We start from the raw sequence: 18,637 nt of genomic DNA on the forward strand, positions 1-18,637 counted from the left end.
CTAGTAAGCTGAAAAAAAAAACAAAACACATTACATCTGTGTAATTTTAGTGCTATTTCAGGGTTTTTCCTGGCTCAAAATGAGGCGGAGGTGGTACCATCCTGATCATGTGCACACATTGTAACCACCCTTTAACTGGCTGAAAAACAAACACTTTTTTACACACAACATATTTTAGGTGCTATAATAATTAAATGACTGAAGAAAATTACAATTCTAAAGTTACATTTTACAAAAACAAACCTGTTGAACATGAAATTAAATGAAACATACCAGCTAAAAGTGGCCCTTTTGTATAAGTGAACATATAACATTAGGTTGTTGAACATTCATGAAACTGAAAATCTTTATCCACTCCTTAGTCTCCTGGTCCACATTGCATTGATCCAATATACATTTATCCACTTAAAGTGTCTTTCTAGAAGACAAAATATTTTCTTACAACCTTAGGTGAATTCTTCAGATACATTATGCAATGCAGTCGCAGCAGGGTAACAGGTGCATTAGTGCTAACATTAGCACCAAGCTATAAAATTAATAGTACGTTTTTACTTACTATTCGGTTTACTTCAATCCAGCATTGAGTGTTTGTTATAACTTATTTATAGTTTTTATACTAAACTACCAGCTTGGCATTTCTCATGTAAACTTTTCTTTATTGTTAAGAAAACCCCAAATCTCATTAAAATAACATACACACAATATACTATTGTAATCGTGTGTTAAATATAGGGCCCTATGAAATCTGTTTTATTTTTTCCCAAATTCCGTTTAAATTTTTCTAGAATCCTTTTTAATGGTTAAATTACATTTTATTATCAAAAAGCATGTCTTATTAATTAAAAATCATGGAACTTATACAATGTCACATCAGTTTATTAAAAGTTTGACAAAAATGATATGTTTAGGGCCCTGTGAAATGTTTTCTTTTCTTTCACCATATGTTTTATTGATACCAAATTCTGTTTTGTAGCATGTCTAATTAATTAAATGCATAAAAACAACTTAATTTATTCACATTTATACTTAAAATAGCCTTATTTTTCCTCAGAAATTCTGTGTTGTGTATCTGGTTATCAAATGAAGGCATAAAACATGAATTTAATTTATCTTTAAATTATTGAACATTAAACTTGAGAATGAGAGACATTTTTAAAGCATGAATTGGTCCTGGTCAGTAACGGAAAAATGGCTATCAAGTGTCTAGCACACATGTGAACTTCTTTAATACTGTTAGAAACATCCCAGGATGCATCTAAAAAAGTGGTCTAAAAGAAACCCTGATGAAGCTGAGCTACTTAAATATTATTTAAGTTTTATTATAAAACGGATGGTTCCGGTCCTTGATTCTGATTGGTTGAGTCGTGTTCAAAGCAGTTGTAAATTACACACATACACCTTTGTTTACTAATGTGTGTTGCTCGGCAAACCACTTCTCTGGAACCACAACTGTTTCTGAGGAACTACATTGTTTGGTGGAAGAATACTTTTTTTTATTTATATCATTGCACTGTATTTGCTCTGTTTTATTCTGTGAAACCTTACTACGTATCTGGAATAACCGTTTATAAAAACAATAATCCCCATGAAGCCGTGGTTTACAGTGAATTTATAACAGCTAACAACATTGTGCCTAACAACACCCCTTAGCTGTTTATAAATTCACTGTAAATCACAGCCTTTTGGGGCTTATTGCTTTATTTAAAATTTACTACACAATTCCTGTATGTTCATTTCCTAGATTCGATCCTTTACTGTTATTTTAAAATGTGACAATTTTAATAAAGAGTAACTGTTTCTCTACCAAAATCAAAACACACACCACACATTTATATTGAAATCCATAATAACAATTTATTGTATCATTGTACGGCTTACAAAACAAACTCATGGGCTCACACAGCAGACAGACTGCCTCAGGGTGCACAATTTTATACCAGTTTACAAAGATGTAGAAAAAGATGAAAAAGTGGTGGCTAATATCATAAAAAGGCCAAGGCACTGTCAACGAAAGAACCAAAAATAAAAGAATATGTAACTGTACCCAAACAACCAAAAGATAAAGAAACAAGTATATAGAAAAAAGAACAATTGCATGTAAAAGTAGGATTGTGGGTCTGGCTAACCATCTTAAAAATACAGTACTGAGAAGACCTTGCTGAGAGGACAAGCTCAACTAATCGGCCTGTAAGTCATGCAAGACCGAATGTTTGCACCAGCTCAAGCCAAGCGAACTGCTTTTTGTCAAAGAATCTGCACCTGCATCTCAAGTCTTCGGATTGTCGAATCCAAAACAACTTTCAGAAAAGGAAAATATTTGGTTCTGTAAAAAACACGATCATCATGGCTCAGAGAAGTTCAATGCATTTAAGAGTCACTAGTATTGTCCATCCCTGTTATAGGAGGGGCTCGCTGACGAAGACACGCCCACATACCAGAACACGAGTGCTGATTGGTTGGCTGCACTTCTCAAATTCTGTTGCAAACATTTCATGAACTCTTAAGAGGCTAAACCTTCAGGTACAATCAACTTCACAGACATTGAGTAGCCCCTACCGTGAAGAACTAGAGGAGACGGTGAAAAAAAGACGAGGAGGATGAGGAAGAGATAGGACATTAAAATATCAGCACAATACAGTCTGAACCCATTTCTACCTTTTCAGATGACAGTGCGCTAAAAAAAGACAGATACAATTATGCTTTTATCATAATGATAATAATAATATATTAATAATAATAATAATAATAATTCCATTTATAAGCTATTATAACTATTTACCGCATGCAAGGATGAAAAATAAAAATAACATGAGAAATTTCTGCATTGAGATCATTTCAACAGATTAAATCAAATACCAATACAGGCTTGTATATAACTAGACACCCATAAGCCCAAACTAAAAATAAATAGCTAAAATTAAGCCTAAACCCGAACTCTTACGCATTAATCTCTGATTTTCAGTGCAAATGTTATCAAGTTTTAAAGTTGTAGACGAGAAAGAGCACAAGCTCAGGAGTAACAAGAGTGGCTCGAGACATCTGCATCATGCTTGACTCTCAGTTTTCCTCCTCCTCCTCCTCTCTCTTTTGATTAGTTGAGGCCTTTTTCAACTCTCTTATTTGTCTTTTTCTCTGTATCTCTACTCCAAATCCCTTCCTCATCCCCCTCATCTTTTCTGTTCTCTTTTGCTGGTCTGTTTCACTCTCTGGTCGTTGTCTCAACTCTCTCTTCTCTTGCTCTCCACCCTTCCTGCCAGTCTTTTCACATTTTGCGGATCACCACAACCGTGGTGAGCACCCCGGCCAGGAAAACGCCAATAGTCTGCCATGTTGGGGTTCCGAAATAGGAGCGGATTCCCTCCTGTGGGAGAAAAAAGGGCAAATTTGACCACATACTTAGCTTTAATAAAAATAAATTAATTAATCAATCAATAAAAATAAAATGCTTTAATGGGATAGTTCACACAAAAAAGAAAATGACCCCAAGATTTACTTTTGAAAAATAATTCTACTTAAAACTTTATAAACGGTTATCTCTAGCTATCTTCTGCTAACTGTCATTCATGTGTTGACGGTGTTCCAGCGAATGACGCAGGCGTAGCGTGAGCTCCTGTGAGAAGTGATGAACATGGAAGCGCAGAGGAGAAAGCAAAACAAAACACTGGTCATGGATTAGAAGTACAAAACTAGGATTTGTAAAGAAAAATGTTGGAGGATTTCGATATAAGCCAAGAGGAGACTAGTTTTCCTTTGATGTAAACAAAACTCTGTTTTTGTGAAATTAGAATATTCTCTCCGGAGTTCACTCTACACCTATGTCCTACGTCATCCACTGGAACGCCACTCTTTCGTGAACCCACAGTTAACAGAAGCTAGAGAGTATATTTTATAAAGTTTGAAATATTCTTAGGCCTTCGTTAACCCCCTGGAGCCGTGTGGAGCACTTTTATGATGGATGGATGCACTTTTTTTGGCCTTCATAATCTTGACCTCAGTTCACTATATAAAGCTTGGAAGAGCCAGGACATTTTTTTGAATATAACAGAATATAACTTCGACTGTATTTGACTATAAGTCATATACATGGGGTATCATGGGGTAATTTCCATTTTCGGGATATCTATTTCTTTAATAATATTTTATCAGAAAGTATAAGGTTCAATGACATTTCTGTTGTCTGCCATGATCCCTTTACAATATTTTAAATAGAAGAAAAAAAAAACTGCTTTCCTGTTAAGTTCTTATGATTGTACTTGTTTTTTTTCCCCTCAAAAATATGTCTTCCCTTTACATATTTTACTCTAATGGTTTAAAAGTTTGTCTAAAAGGGATAGTAACGTCTTTATTCAACAATTCGTCTCCTCCACTTCACCCTATAGTGCCATTTTGGAGAGCATCTCATACATGAACAACGTATGCTGTTCTGTCTCAGCAGCACTATACGCGGATATGCTGTTTACGTTGTTTGTCCTTTGATCTGAACGTAAACGATGTATCCGCATACACACGTTGCTTACGTATGTGATACCAAAGACTATAGAATACCCAAGACATGTCTCTCGTATAGTTTTGAATGGGGAAAAATGCAATGCTCAATATGGCTGCTCAATCGCAGGAAGCCCCGCCTTCTGAATGAAAGAGCCAATCGCTAATCATAAAGTCAGCACGTCACTGCAGCTGCAGTTAGAAGCGTCCCGGTTGCTATAGAAACAGTCAGCGTTCTGAGACGTGCGAAAGAAAAACAAAGAAAAAATAGAAAAAAGAACAGCATTTATTTGAAATGTAATCTTTTGTAACATTGTAAATGTCTTTACTGTCACTTTCATTCAATTGAATTTGTCCTTGCCGAATAAAAGCATCAATTTCTTTAAAAACATATGATCTATGTATGGCTTTATAATTTCATAATGTATGACTTTTGAACGTTATTCTATGTCTACAGTACGGCTGAGATATTCTGCTTCACATTACGGAAGTTAAATGTTCATGCTGTGTTTTGCACTTTGTTTATCAGTGGATTTGGTAAAGGTCATTGTGGCCTGTGTTAAAATGTCAAATCGACACCCTTTACAGGAATTCACTGTAAAGACTTACCCATCCACCCTGTTCCCTGATCCAGGTAATAACGTGTTCCTGAATGTAGGACATAGTCCAGTTTATGATGGTTCTTATGATGTCAGGAATCTTGGTTATAATAGCCTAGGAGTACAAGAATAAAAAAAAAAGACAAATATTTAAAACATCAAAATAATTAATTTCGATATGAGATTGAGCTTATGTAGGTCTTCACCTTGATGACAAGCCGACACGCAAAGTAGAAAAGCGCCACCACTCTGCCCCAGTTGAACTTCCCATCAGAGAAGATCTCGCGGGCCACTTTCATGAAGACTTCTTGAGTTGGTTGAAGAGTGGAGTCATTTAACATACTAGATGAAAACGACAATGGAGAGGTATGGATGAGTTGCAGCACACTGCCATCCAGTGAGCATTTCTGAGCACAGCAGGAGACTCTGTACATAGAGATGTCTTCCGCAACCCATTACCTTTGCAGCTGCACATTTCCATCCAGCTCATCTCCAATCTGCTGCAAACACTGCGCAAGACGTTTATGGCTGGGGTCGCACAGCTCAACACCACCCAGCTGACTTCGGGTTAATTCAGCTTCACTGTCTCCATGGCGACGAACTCGTTCATAGATGAAGCTGTGAGAGATGGGACGAGATGACTGAGGTAATGAACAAACACAGAAAACATGTGAAGAAGAGATAAGATGATACTCACTTATTGAGAAGTGCAGCTCCCAAGGAAATAATCTGCTCATTGCCAATGCCTCTACTATTGGAAATAATAATAATAATAATAAAAAACAATACAAAATCAGGAGGAAAGACACAAAATGGATTTAAAATGTATTCAACCATAAAACAGTACAAATGTCAATACACAGGTCTAACAACACCATTTTGACCTTAAAAGGGAACCGATAAGCATCTGACAGTGGAATCGTTCCATACTGTTTGTGACATGACTCAGCAGTGCATGTATAATTCAGCATACATTTGGTTTCAGTTTCCTGATGAGTAAAGTTGATGTAAAGAAACTAAATGCATGAGCTGTCTCATGGAGAAAGAGACTCGCGCAAGCTAAATCCCTTAAGTATGCATCATAAATAACTCATTTTAACTCATTTTAAGTTCACATATTTAAATATTCAAATAAAACAAAAGACTTTAAATCTTCACTTGACATGAACACAATACATAAAGTCTGTGTGGCAAAACTAGTGAGCTGCCTACATAGACAGCATTTTGAGCATTACAGATACCTAGAAATTAAAGCAAGCATCTTGGAAATGAAACACTTTTGAAGTCTTATTTAAGTTTTTAACTAACTGAACTTATTTGACACATATTTAAATGGAATGAAACGCTAGTTGAAATATTCTAGAAATTTTGTGACTTTTTATCATTTAGGGTCATAAATGATAGATGTGTTCTGTAAAGGCTGTATAAATATTGTGTCTATACCACTGATCTATAATATAGAACATATATAGATCAGTGGTCTATACACATATACATATATATATGTCTGTATATATATGTGTGTGTATATATATATATATATATATATATATATATCTGTGTATATATATATATATATATGTATATCATATATATATATATATATATATATATATATGTGTGTGTGTGTGTGTGTGTGTGTGTGTGTGTGTGTGTATATAGATTGTGTGTGCATATATATATATATATAATATGTATGTATGTATGTATAGATATATATATATATTTGACCCCATAATACAGGGGTGTCCAAACTCAGTCCTGGAGGGCAGAGCTACAGACTTTAGCTCCAATTTGCCTCAACACACCTGCCTGGAAGTTTCCGACATGCCTAGTAAGACCTTGATTAGCTGGTTCAGGTGTGTGTAACTGGGATCGGAGCTAAACTCTGCAGGACAGTGACCCTCCAGAAGCAGGATCAGACACCCCTGCCATAATACAAATGGAGGGCCTATTTTATTAATACAGCGGCAGGATTTGAAATAAATAGTTCAATTTAGATGATGCAATGAAAGGGAATAGTGACTGAGGCTGTTACACTGCCTAACATCTCTTTTAGTGTCCCACTGAACAAAGACAGTGACACCGGTTTTGGAACAATATTTGACTTTTTTGTGTGACCATAACGTTACCTTTAAATCGACAGCAACCCATCTCGAGACCTGTACATGGCCAGCTATAAGCTGTGATGACTGTTTACTCCCTCCTCCTAACAGATCTGCACTGAAACGATGATGTCACCTCTTCTGGGAATCAACAACATCGCGGTATCGGGGCATGTGAGCACAGCCAACACAAGCGCAGAGAGGCTGTGTCTCAAAAATAGCGTGCTGCCTACCAAGAGAGCGTTTCTGGGCATCACAGGCGCGTTCTGAACAAATCGATCGTTCGGAACGCGCCTAGGATGCGCATAAATGTTGTCTGGGTAGACTTTGGGATACGCCGAAGAAGACTGTGGTTTGTGTTTGTTTAGCTCGGGTCATTATCGTTGATCACGAGCTCTGTGCGCCAGTCGTCCGGTGATCGGTATGTGTACAGACATGTTTCAGACAGACAGCGGTGTTGTGACGGTGAAAGACACTGAGCAAACTCCCAGCTTACATGATAAATACTATTCTAATACACATTAACAACACGGTCTATGTACTCTGTCAGGCATCTGAGTTACGAATCGGGAAAACAGGCGAAAATCATCATTTGAACATTAAAACGGCACTTACCCGTATCGCCTCCACCCGACGGCGCTGCCATATTAGCATGAAAATAAGTGAAAAGTCTTCCGCTGCGTGACGTCAATTCTTGGACAGGAAGGAAGTCGCTCGCGAGTCTGATGCGGCACACTTCAAATAATAATAACAGGGAAGAAACGTTCTTGACAAGTTATAAAGATTCCATGTTACAAGCTAGCAGAACAGTATCTGCACCAAATTGCCTATTTTGCTCAGTTTGGGCTTCAGAATATAACCGAAGTGTTTTTCCTCTTCGCGTATGAGTTCAATATTCTCTTTACATCACACTATATGAGTCATAAAAGCATTAAGTATCACATAAAACGCACACACACATTCAAACTTTATATTATTAATATTATTATTTTTTTTTTTACATTTTGTTTAAAGGTTCAATAAACTGTTCCATTATTATTATTTTATTATTATTATTATTATTATTATTATTGATTATTATTTTTTTATTTTTTAATGCATACTAACATTTCATATGATAGGATAAAAATTGATAGCCTGAATGCACTGTAAGTCGCTTTGGATAAAAGCGTCTGCTAAATGCATAAATTTAATTTAATTTAATTGCATATGTCAGACTTAACAGGGTTAATGAAATACTAGTAGCCTGCTTATTCCTGTTGCTACTAATCAGCAAGTAATCATGTTACTGGTTATCTTTACTCCATCTGTGTAGAATCCCATTGAAGATTACATTTAACATTTCTTTCAGCCTTTCAGAGCATACTTTTACTGTATTTAAATTATGCCCAAGCAGAGGTTATGATAGTTATAATAAATCTGAACCTAAACAAACTGTTTTTATTAACATCACGGTAAAGGAAAGTGTTGGGAAGGTTACTTTGGAAATGTAATAGGTTACAGATTACAAGTTACCGTATCTGAAATGTGACAAGCAATGTGACTATTATGAATTATTTTATTAAAGTAATGTAACTGATTACATTTGATTACTTTTCAGACATGTAAACCAGGCAGGGTTAACCTTACATTAGTATTCAACATGATTACTGTCACTTTCGAAATCCTCCATCGATTTAATTTTAAAGCACAGCCAACCACAAAATCAGACTTACTTTCAGATCATTCTGAGGTTAAATACAGATTTAAAATCATAACAAGAAATGGTTTAGTAGCTATGATACTGTTTTTGAAATCATATCTCTGCATAGTTGTGACAGGAAACACTGGCATCCAACAATGACTTGAAAAACAACAACAACAACAACAACAACAAACAGTTAACTTAGTCTCAAAGAAATAAAGCATATACATAAACCCAACTAGGAAATAAAACAATTATCGAATAAGCATGTGTCATATTCTGTGTCCTAAACTCCTGAAACATTTGGTGTCTCATATTTTAGAGCAGTCAATGCCATTTATGAAAGAAATTAATTTGTATGTGGGTGTGTGTGAAAAATTCAGATGTAACCCCCTTCGCAATCGTTAACAGTTTCATAAGTAACTGTAATTTTTTTCTAAGTAACTGTGACTGATTAAAGTTACATTTATTGTGTAATAACATTACGTAATTAAATGTTACTAGTTAACTTTCCAAAACTGGTAAAGAGATATGAGAGATTAAAGCATTCAGTACCTTCTCAACACTGAAATTAGACGGTAACCGATCACACAGTGTCGTGACGGCGATTTTAAAGGTGTTTAAATGTAAATAATCAAATAACCACGGATAACGGTTAAAAGGCTAGTTAGATGGCATACAGCAAAAACTACTGGGCATGCGCAGATCAATACAGCGTAATTTTACTCACACTGTACAACAATAATTACGATTTTTGCATTATTGTAAGGGGTAGGGTTAGGGTTGGGGTAGGTGTAGACGTTAGTAAAACACAATCTAATAGGTAGAAAATACAATTTATTGTTAGGCTTCTGTCGGCCCCACCGCGTAACACAGTGTGTGTCGTCACGTCCGCGGGAAACCGCTCTTCCGTCTGTCCCGCGCAGTGTAGTCCTCTTTACGACTCGGCTGGCGAAGATGGCGGACATACAGGTATGCGAGTCTGAACGGCGTGGTCGTGAAAACGCTTTTGATTTCACATTAAACTTAAGCTCAAAGCCACACATTCTGATAGATAAACTGCAAAGAAACCACCACGGATGCAATCATGTCGAAATGGATTACACTGGAGACTAGAAAATGTGTTTTCCGTCTTCAGTTAACGGGTAGGAAGCGTTGATGAACGGGGCAGGCGAGCGGCCTGGCCTTATCCGACTAGCATAAAGTGATTTTATTAAAACATGCAACAGTTTATTTGGCTTCAAGTTGTGTTATAAATAAAATAACTGTATTTTATCTGCTGAATCTCTCTCTTGTTGAGTGGTAGAATAGCCCGAGTTTGTCTGCAAGGCATGGATAGCACATGGATGTCATCCAGAAGGAATCATTTTCCGACTGTAAAAAGAGAGCTCTAAAGATTCTAGATCTCTATAACATTTGTCTAAATGGGGATGATGCTGCAAATGATGTTTTTTCTCACGATGGTCTTCCAAGTCTGTCTGGCTTTGACGACACTGCCTTATGGCATCACTGATGCAGCAGAAAGTCCCTGAGGTGTTTTGAAGTAGCTTTTTAATTGGCAAAACATTTGGCTCCGAAGGTTCTTCAGGTTTGGTGTAGGTGAGGCTATACTAATAGTCCAGGATGTCCGATGGAAACCTTAATCGGGCTTTTGTGTTCTGTAACTTTATATGAATGTTGTTCCAGCACATGCATTAGTTTGTCAGGAACAGGACTGACTCTGTGCTTGTGGTGGTGTTTCAGAACGAGAGGGCTTATCAGAAGCAGCCCACCATCTTCCAGAACAAGAAGCGGGTTCTCGCTGTTGAAGGAAGTGGCAAGGAGAAGCTCCCACGTTATCACCGAAACGTTGGCTTGGGCTTCAAAACCCCCAGAGAGGTGAGCTTGTGTTTACACGTCAGTGTGACTTTACTTCGCAGATGATGTCTTTTCTCACGATGGTCTTCCTAGACTCCAAGAGAGCTCTGAGGATACTGCCTTTGGCAATGCTGATGCAGCTGATTATGCTGCCATTGTGTAACCTCAGTTGAGTTCAAACGACTGAAGTTCTTGTGCTTGACTTCCACAGGCTATTGCTGGCACTTACATTGATAAGAAATGCCCCTTCACTGGAAACGTGTCCATCAGAGGCCACGTATTCTGTCCGGTAAGTCAGTTGTGTAGTTTGCTGGATAATTGTAGTGTTATCTGGGGTGCAGATGATGTCTTATCTCACGATGGTCTTCTGAACCCTTTGGGTTTTGAGGATAATGCCTGATGGCTTAACTGATGCTTCCCTTGATGTACAAATTTTGGGGTATCTTAATCTTTATTGGAAATCGAAGATTCTGTATTCTGGCCATTGATGTACAATGTATGTGAACTTATTTGGCGGTCACCTCTTTCCAGGTGTGGGTGACCAAGATGAAGATGCAGAAGACCATCGTCATCAGGCGGGACTACTTGCATTACATCCGCAAGTACAACCGTTTTGAGAAGAGGCATAAGAACATGTCTGTCCACCTCTCCCCATGCTTCAGGTAAAATTTCTCAATTGCAGCTTTATTTTAGCGGCTGAACAATTTTGTAGACTTTTTTTTTTTGTGTGTGTGTGTGTTTGAACACATGCTTTATTTAAATGGGTGGTGAGCTGCAAATGATGTTTCTTCTCACGATGGTCTTCCAAGTCTGTTAGGCTCTGACGACACTGCCTTATGGCATCACTGATGCAGCAGATAATGCTTAAAATGTTTCTTTTCCCTCAAGATGTTTGGGATTATAAGTATTTAGTTTGTATATGTTTTGATCACTGAACGTTTTCCTTGAATATCACTAATAATGTTCTCCATTTGTTTAGGGACGTGACCGTGGGTGACATCGTTACAGTTGGAGAATGCCGACCCCTCAGCAAGACAGTGAGGTTCAACGTCCTGAAGGTCACCAAGGCGGCTGGAGCCAAGAAGCAGTTCCAGAAGTTCTAGACACGTTTTAACAATATGGGGCCTCTGTACTGTTTGCGGAAAATAAAAAAATCTGTTCTCTAAATCTTTGTTTTTACTGTTGATTTAGTCTGCAAGTCACTTTGCATAAGCATCCTGCTCTTATATATCCCTCAACATTTCATGTTTTGATTGCCCTCTTTAACACCTGGTTCAAATGACCAGCAGATACATACTCAAGTGTTTATGAACATGTATACCTATAAATATTGTAGTACAAACTTTATTATAGTAATATTTTGAATATGCTTTTTTTATATAAATATTTTCAGTTTATTCTAATTTAAGTTTTAGTAATCTAATGGTTGTCATTTTCAAAATATTTCAAAATGTTTTTTTAGCTTAGTAATTTTAGTACTGACAAACTTGTTTCTTTTAACTTATTTCAATGTTCATAAACTTTTCAACTAAGCATTTTTCGACCTTTTTTCTAAAACTATCGTAGTCAACATTAACTTGGTATGCATCAGTGTGACTGATAAGTTTACATGTAGGTTATAAGCTCAGCTTTGTCATTTCTGTAGTTTTGTAGACGTTTGATTCATTTAATGTTCATGAATAATTTAACTTTGCTAGCCACATAATTAATGGTTGTTATTTTATACTTATCTGTCACTACCGAGAGTCTCGCTTACACATTTAGAAATATCTATGCATATCCTCACATTTTGTGAGTGCTCTACATCTGATTGTTCATGGTAAAATCCATTAAGCTTTGGTGGCAGCAGCTGCTGTAATAAAAGGCAGATACAATTTGAACTCAGTGAGGTAGAAAATAGATGCTATTTGCTTAGTATTAGGTGCTATAAGCAAAAACAAAAGTAAATTAAAGTAATATCTTAATCGCCTTTGCCAACAATCTCGGCTAAATTGAGACAATTTATCATCTCAGCATGCTACCCCAAAGTGGATAAATCCAGCAGATGGCGCTTGCGTCACTAGAGCTGAGCGCCGCAACGTAACACGTCACCTGCGGAGCGTGCGTGACGTGTTTGAACGTGGCGGCGCGAAGCTGTAAAAATCGGAGAATAAGCGACGTATATTCGGTGTTTCTCATCAATGCCTGCATATCAAATGAGAACAAAACTTTCAACATTACATTAACAGTCGATGCTTGTAGCGTTATATATCTGCTCTTATTAACTGAACAGACATGACAGCCACGGTAAGCTATATACAAACAGCTAGCTAATTTGTTAACTAACAACTATGTAAACCGATTATTAATGATGCTATTTATTGCTTGTTGATACAGGCTTGTAATAAATGGAAGGGCTTGTTCACCATTGGAGAAGAGTTTGATGATGAGGTTTGGAATATAACTTACTTTTAGCTTTAAAATGCATTTTAAAGCGTGTTAGTTGAGTAATGCCACTTGCACGTTATCTGTACACTTTATAATGTGCTTAGAAATAATATGACAGACTATTACTTTTATATTTCGTTATGATCTGCCTTTTAAAAGTTTTATTTACAAATGACAACACACACATGCCTTTGCTTGGTTATCTTGTCATCATAATTTTTCATCTGTAGGATTTGCTCGAAGCTGATTGGACGTGTCCATCAGAGCACGCATCTTCTACAGCTCCTTCTGTAGCACCATCATCTGAATCCTCACATGTGCAGCAGAGCTCTGTTAGCTCGTCATCAGGCCCTGGGAAAAATATGCCTGTCTGAAATCTGCTTCTGTTCTGAACTCTTCGTACACCAGCATGTGGCACTGTCAGTGCCCTACCAGATCTCTCCATGCCTAGCCATCAGTCAATCTCTGCCTCTGTTTCCTTCTCTCAGAGCGCCGGTGTCATCCCTGCAACCTTCCTCTAAAACCCAATAAACCCCTCCGCCCCCAGCATCTCTTAGAGTCCCGCAGAGAGACCTCCCTCCTCAGGATGACTTTGACGACACTGGGATGTGGATCTGGAGGAACTGGATAGCATTCCTCAAATGGTTTTCTGAGCCCACAAAAAATTACTCCGCTGCACCCCTGGGACAACATTTCTCCAAATAAACGCATGAGGCCGTTAGCACAAGAAATGTCCTCTCATGGGAGGTTCGGCACTACCTACCTCAGTGTCAATTACATGGCCTTAGTCAACACCTCATTCGTGTCCACCATCCAAGGTCCCGTGTATCCATCTACCCCCTTTGCGGAATGCAAATCACATGCATGGTCCCGCTACACCAGCCTCGCGATTCCCCAGACCTGTGACTCCCAGGCCTCCAGTTGTGTCGCGCCTCAGTGCCAGAGGGGCGCTTCGACACCAAGGACCCCACTCCAGGCCCCGAGGATCTCTTTTCCACTCTGTGTCTTCTATTACTGAGTCCTCTTCCACATTTACACCTCGTGCTCTCAACACGCCTGTCCTGACCAATCACCTGGTCCAGCTGGTGTCTGCAGCCAATAAGACACCTCAGAGACCACAGAGCCGCCTGCGTGATGCCAGCCAAAGCACGTCGTTTTCCTGGCCCGGCAGGAGCACTACCACTGCAGGTCGCCCAAGCACTATTTCGCTTATAATATTGTTAATGTCACACAATATTTACTGCTCGGAGCTGTTATTTAATGTACTGCAAAGGCTGTTTGTCTTTAAAACACTGTTGTTGATGTTTTATTATTGTTCTGTACTCTGCAATCTGGAAATATCCACTGCTTTCAAAATGACTTTACTAATAGTGTTTCTAATTTATTTCCATTTGCATGGTTTAATTTCTGTTTGTTGTCTTGTAGGCAAGTGGACAGAGTCTTGATGACATTGTTGTGGCAGTTCCTCAGACGCCTGCACATGGAGCTGTTGCTCGGCTAAGAAGGTGATGTATGTAAAATTGTGCTAAACTAAAAATAATTTTTGTAGTTGGGGGAAAAACAGCTAAAATAATATATAAATATAAGATTAACAAGGCTTAAAACGTAAACAAAAGTTTGTGTCTTGTCTTTGCTAACTAGATAAAATAACTTTGGAGCTCTCTGGAGTTTTAGGGGGAGGGGTGGCTTTGCAGAGTGATTTAAAGGGCGGGTGGGGATCTTGCTTCAAGGCTAGTTTGCTATCACTAAGCCTTTCCGAAAATTGCCCTACCCTACCTACGTATAAGTGAAATAAAAAAATAACGATCAGTTAAGCCGCAGTAAAAATAAATAAATGATAAAAGCATTGACAACAGAATTACTAAAACCGTGTATAAAAATCTAAAAGCTTTAAAAAAAAAAAAAAGTAGGTGTACATATAAATCAGTCATTTTTAAATGCTACAGGTGACTTTTTATGCATCACACCATTATAAAATGGATATTTATTTAAATATTATATTTAGTAGTGTTACTAAATTGGTTGGTGTTTAAACGATGGCACGCATAATCTAAATGTAAAAATGGGGGAAAAAGGGGCATCAACAATTATTAATATATCCAGTCTCAGCTCCTCATAGCAAAAATATTGTGAACCTTTTCTGCGTTTAAAAAAAAAAAAAAAATTAACCCTTTTGCAGTTGTGTGGAATCACTCCACAGGTCCACTTTTCTCTTACAACATACTCACAAACTTGCACTCAATCACAGGATAAGGTGTCCATTTTTCACAGCAGGTTTACAGCTCTCAGGTGAGGTGAGGAAGAGGAGTTCAGCAGGGGTCCGTGGGCGTGTTGATGAAGACTGAGAGATGGGATTGGACGAGAAGAACCCTTCTTGCTTTCTGCACTCTTACAGTGTTGTCATGGTACTCCGCAAGGTGAGCTACCTCAGAAATCTCAAATGAGCTTATTTGTTTGTTGTTGCTAAAAGTATTGTTAAAGGATAGAACTTTGTTAGTCGGCAGATTTCTTAGTTTTTATCCCAGATTTGTACAATAAATATTTGTATTTCTTTTATTTATGCCTTAAGTGGAAGTCCATGGCTATAATCAGGACAACATGAGGAAGATCTCCGGCTCCCCCAAATGATTAACACAACACATAATCACTGTTGTCATCAGTCACCTTAAAGTGATTATTAAATGTAATTTTATGTGTTTTGCCCAGTGTTGTCATAACGATCCTCTGCTAATGGGTACATATGTGTTAAATATTCATTAGGCTGACAAATGCTGATTAGCTTTTCACTTGATTCATTACCAATGGCCTTGAGGCTGTGCTGAAACTTATGCTTTTTCTTTTCTCTTATTCTCTTGTTTTTCTTTGGTGCTTATTTGTGACTAATCGCTTTTCTCACTTCAGGCTGCTCTCAGGCAGCTAGCTAAGAATAAGGTCCCTAATATGGCTGTCGTCTTGAAGAGTATCACACACAACACATGCAGATGCAAGGGCCGTCTTCAGAGATCCCACAGGTACTAATAACTGGGGATATACACCACCAGGCAGTTATTAAAACTAAATGAAAACTATATTTTAGCTGCTTCAAAGTAACCACCATTTTCGACTCTTTTTCTCATCCAACTTCATGAGGCTGGGGTGCTTTTTGAACCGTTTATTTAGCACTTTATGTTGTAATAACTGTAATTATATAATATTTATCATAAATATACATATATACATTTTATTTATATATATAATTTTAATGCTCATCAGTAAGGTTTTTGTGTTCAGTGCTCAAGACTGTATTTATTTGAGATATATATATATACATTTTATTTATATATATAATTTTAATGCTGACAGTCGATTAAAAAATTATTTAATTTTTCTGAAATTAATCTTCTATATTTAAACTTTAATGTTAGGTGGGATTAATTGCGTTAAATATTTTTAATGCATTTAAGTGAAAAAAATAATCGCCTTAACCATTTAGTTGCTCAAGTGTTTAGAAAATGTTTCTCCATTTGTTATACGGGTAACCATATCCATCCCATATTCTCACTCACAAACACACACACACACACACACACACAATCACAGTGACTGAAATCAGGGGGTCACTGACTGAGCTGGTGTTCTTGGTCTGATTGCACTCTTATTGCAGAAGTTCTTTTTTGACTTCTCTTTTTCTGTTTTTTTTTCTTTTGCCCTGTGAAGGTGAGATGCAGGGCACGGTTCATCGTCGCCTGGTAGAGGAAAGACTGGGAGAGCTCAAGACAGGAGCTGTGTGTTACTACTCAAACAAGTAACTATATTTCAGACCTCATTATAGAACTACCACAGGAAATAAAATATACACTTTAGATTACTCCGAGCCATTGGTTAACAGATAGCTCATGCAGAGCTGTGGTGCTTATGTGGGCATAACGAGCATCCTTATGATATTTGTAGATCCAGATCCTTCACTCTTCTCTATGAGTTCCAGTCCTCTACTTTGTTTCTATTGAATAAAGAGGCAAGAAGTCCACTAATTCTCATTATTTTTAAAGGTGGGTGTGTTTCACACCATCACATTTGTCAAAAAGACGAAATCACTACCCTAAACGTCCACACCCAATAACCTTCTCAGGATATACCCACCTGATGGGGTGTTCCACAGCTCCCAGCAGCCATCCCACTTCCACTGGTGAGTCACCTTTTGTTCTCCAGTTTATTCAGACTTTTCTGTAGTTCTTATTTTCTAATGCCTTTCTCCAGGTGTTTAATGAGCCAGATATGGTGGTCTCCATTATTTTGCTTGTTTGTTTGTGAAATACCTGTCCTCAGAAGATACTTTCTTTCCAAAATGTTCCTTAATTATTCCTTTTTGGTTTGTGTTCATTTTCCCCATGGTTGTTGCACAGCACAAGCAGGAGCTTACATTGCATAGTGAATCCACAAGACCAACAGGGGGGCCCCCCGGTGTCTCTGATGGAGCGACACTTTGATGACGAAGACGACAGTGAAAATGTGTGTTCCTCAGTGAAAATCGGAGAAAACCTCCTGATGGTTTAGACACTGCAGCTGGTCTCTAATGAGCTGTGTCAAGACACCTACAGTTCCAATCAACAGGAGACACAGCATGGGACACAGGTGTGTATGTTGGAGTATCATCAATTAAGCAGTATCACACAAGCAAGTGTGCAGTTTCAGACTCAAAGGGATGTATTGGCAAAAAGCTGATGTGGAACAGAGTATCAAAAAGGGTGTATGTTTGATTCTTTTGGTCTGGTCCAAAAAATAAAATGTTACAGTTAGTCCTGGTTCGCTTGGCGTTCTCACTGTTATGTTTAACAACAAACCTAAAGATACAAAACAAAAGGCAAATGGATATGATCACAAACTGATTGGACAGTGTTTATGACATATTTTGCAAACTGGCAGCAGGAACTCCATAACATCACATCATTATTTTGGTTCCCTTAGATATCTTTATTTCCTTTTCTGGTCATAGTCCGTATTATTCAGCCTGCACCAGTGTTGATTTGGAAGTGGACCGAGACCCCCTAAAAAGATTGGTCTCTGGCTGATTGTTTAGTGCGCACCAAAGTTTGAATGGCAGTATTCACACATATCTAATCTACACCACACCAGAGTTTAGTTTTAAACTGAACCAAACCTGCCAAGTGTAAACGCCCTAGGTGTTCTGTAAATACTCTTTGGCTTCATGAATTCCATTGCCACTGCCAAGCAAAACCTGCTCTGGGGTTTGTTTCCCATACAAAGCGACATGATTTGCTACCCTAACCATCATATTATGATGCATAATGGGAGAAAATAATAGTCTAGTCACATGGCTGTTCTTACATCATTTTAACCACCCTTTACCAAAAAGTAAAATACTTCAAGTTTATTTTTATTAAGTATACTTAAGTAAAGTTCAGGTATATTTTAAGTATACTTTATGTAGCAAGTATACAAATATCAGTGTTCTAGTAGTAGTTTTACTTGTAAGCGTGTTT

At 37.7% G+C, this 18,637-nt stretch overlaps 2 protein-coding genes, 2 long non-coding RNA genes and 4 other non-coding genes across 8 annotated transcripts; 7 read left to right on the forward strand and 1 right to left on the reverse strand.

Moving 5' to 3' along the window:
• Positions 1-1,828: 1,828 nt before the first annotated feature.
• On the reverse strand, positions 1,829-9,569 carry LOC109061123 (apoptosis regulator BAX-like). Its single transcript, XM_019078270.2, has 7 exons — positions 9,429-9,569; positions 7,805-7,924; positions 5,782-5,835; positions 5,544-5,702; positions 5,291-5,426; positions 5,095-5,199; positions 1,829-3,361 (listed from the first exon to the last, which is right to left on the reverse strand). The coding sequence occupies exons 5-7, from the start codon at positions 5,423-5,425 to the stop codon at positions 3,263-3,265; spliced, it is 339 nt and encodes a 112-aa protein (XP_018933815.2). The 5' UTR covers position 5,426; positions 5,544-5,702; positions 5,782-5,835; positions 7,805-7,924; positions 9,429-9,569; the 3' UTR covers positions 1,829-3,262.
• A 228-nt stretch (positions 9,570-9,797) lies between these two features.
• rps11 (ribosomal protein S11) lies at positions 9,798-11,897 on the forward strand. Its single transcript, XM_042720955.1, has 5 exons — positions 9,798-9,845; positions 10,617-10,751; positions 10,942-11,019; positions 11,262-11,392; positions 11,710-11,897. Exons 1-5 carry the CDS (start codon positions 9,831-9,833, stop codon positions 11,831-11,833), a joined length of 483 nt encoding a protein of 160 aa, XP_042576889.1. The 5' UTR covers positions 9,798-9,830; the 3' UTR covers positions 11,834-11,897.
• On the forward strand, positions 10,311-10,395 carry LOC122136929. The gene has a single exon (XR_006154415.1). It is a non-coding gene; the product is annotated as a small nucleolar RNA SNORD35 (small nucleolar RNA).
• LOC122136932 lies at positions 10,788-10,874 on the forward strand. Its single transcript, XR_006154418.1, has one exon. It is a non-coding gene; the product is annotated as a small nucleolar RNA SNORD35 (small nucleolar RNA).
• On the forward strand, positions 11,067-11,151 carry LOC122136930. Its single transcript, XR_006154416.1, has one exon. It is a non-coding gene; the product is annotated as a small nucleolar RNA SNORD35 (small nucleolar RNA).
• On the forward strand, positions 11,504-11,588 carry LOC122136928. Its single transcript, XR_006154414.1, has one exon. It is a non-coding gene; the product is annotated as a small nucleolar RNA SNORD35 (small nucleolar RNA).
• A 909-nt stretch (positions 11,898-12,806) lies between the features above and the next one.
• LOC122136898 lies at positions 12,807-13,511 on the forward strand. Its single transcript, XR_006154386.1, has 3 exons — positions 12,807-13,016; positions 13,107-13,160; positions 13,388-13,511. It is a non-coding gene; the product is annotated as an uncharacterized LOC122136898 (long non-coding RNA).
• A 1,981-nt stretch (positions 13,512-15,492) lies between these two features.
• LOC122136899 lies at positions 15,493-16,924 on the forward strand. Its single transcript, XR_006154387.1, has 3 exons — positions 15,493-15,574; positions 16,059-16,168; positions 16,854-16,924. It is a non-coding gene; the product is annotated as an uncharacterized LOC122136899 (long non-coding RNA).
• The last annotated feature ends 1,713 nt before the right edge of the window (positions 16,925-18,637 follow it).

This window comes from Cyprinus carpio, chromosome B3 (assembly GCF_018340385.1).
Source record: "Cyprinus carpio isolate SPL01 chromosome B3, ASM1834038v1, whole genome shotgun sequence".
Taxonomy (NCBI): Eukaryota; Metazoa; Chordata; class Actinopteri; order Cypriniformes; family Cyprinidae; genus Cyprinus; species Cyprinus carpio.

What these genes read in the sequence shown, in the direction of transcription:
- LOC109061123 (XM_019078270.2), bottom strand. Translation starts at nt 5,425, where the DNA reads ATGTTAAATGACTCCACTCTTCAACCAACTCAAGAAGTCTTCATGAAA. An exon ending in CGTGTCGGCTTGTCATCAAG is followed by an intron (nt 5,200 to 5,290) that starts GTGAAGACCTAC and finishes TTGTACTCCTAG; the next exon opens with GCTATTATAACCAAGATTCC. An exon ending in TCAGGGAACAGGGTGGATGG is followed by an intron (nt 3,362 to 5,094) that starts GTAAGTCTTTAC and finishes TTTCTCCCACAG; the next exon opens with GAGGGAATCCGCTCCTATTT.
- rps11 (XM_042720955.1), top strand. An exon ending in GCTTCAAAACCCCCAGAGAG is followed by an intron (nt 10,752 to 10,941) that starts GTGAGCTTGTGT and finishes TGACTTCCACAG; the next exon opens with GCTATTGCTGGCACTTACAT. An exon ending in GAGGCCACGTATTCTGTCCG is followed by an intron (nt 11,020 to 11,261) that starts GTAAGTCAGTTG and finishes ACCTCTTTCCAG; the next exon opens with GTGTGGGTGACCAAGATGAA.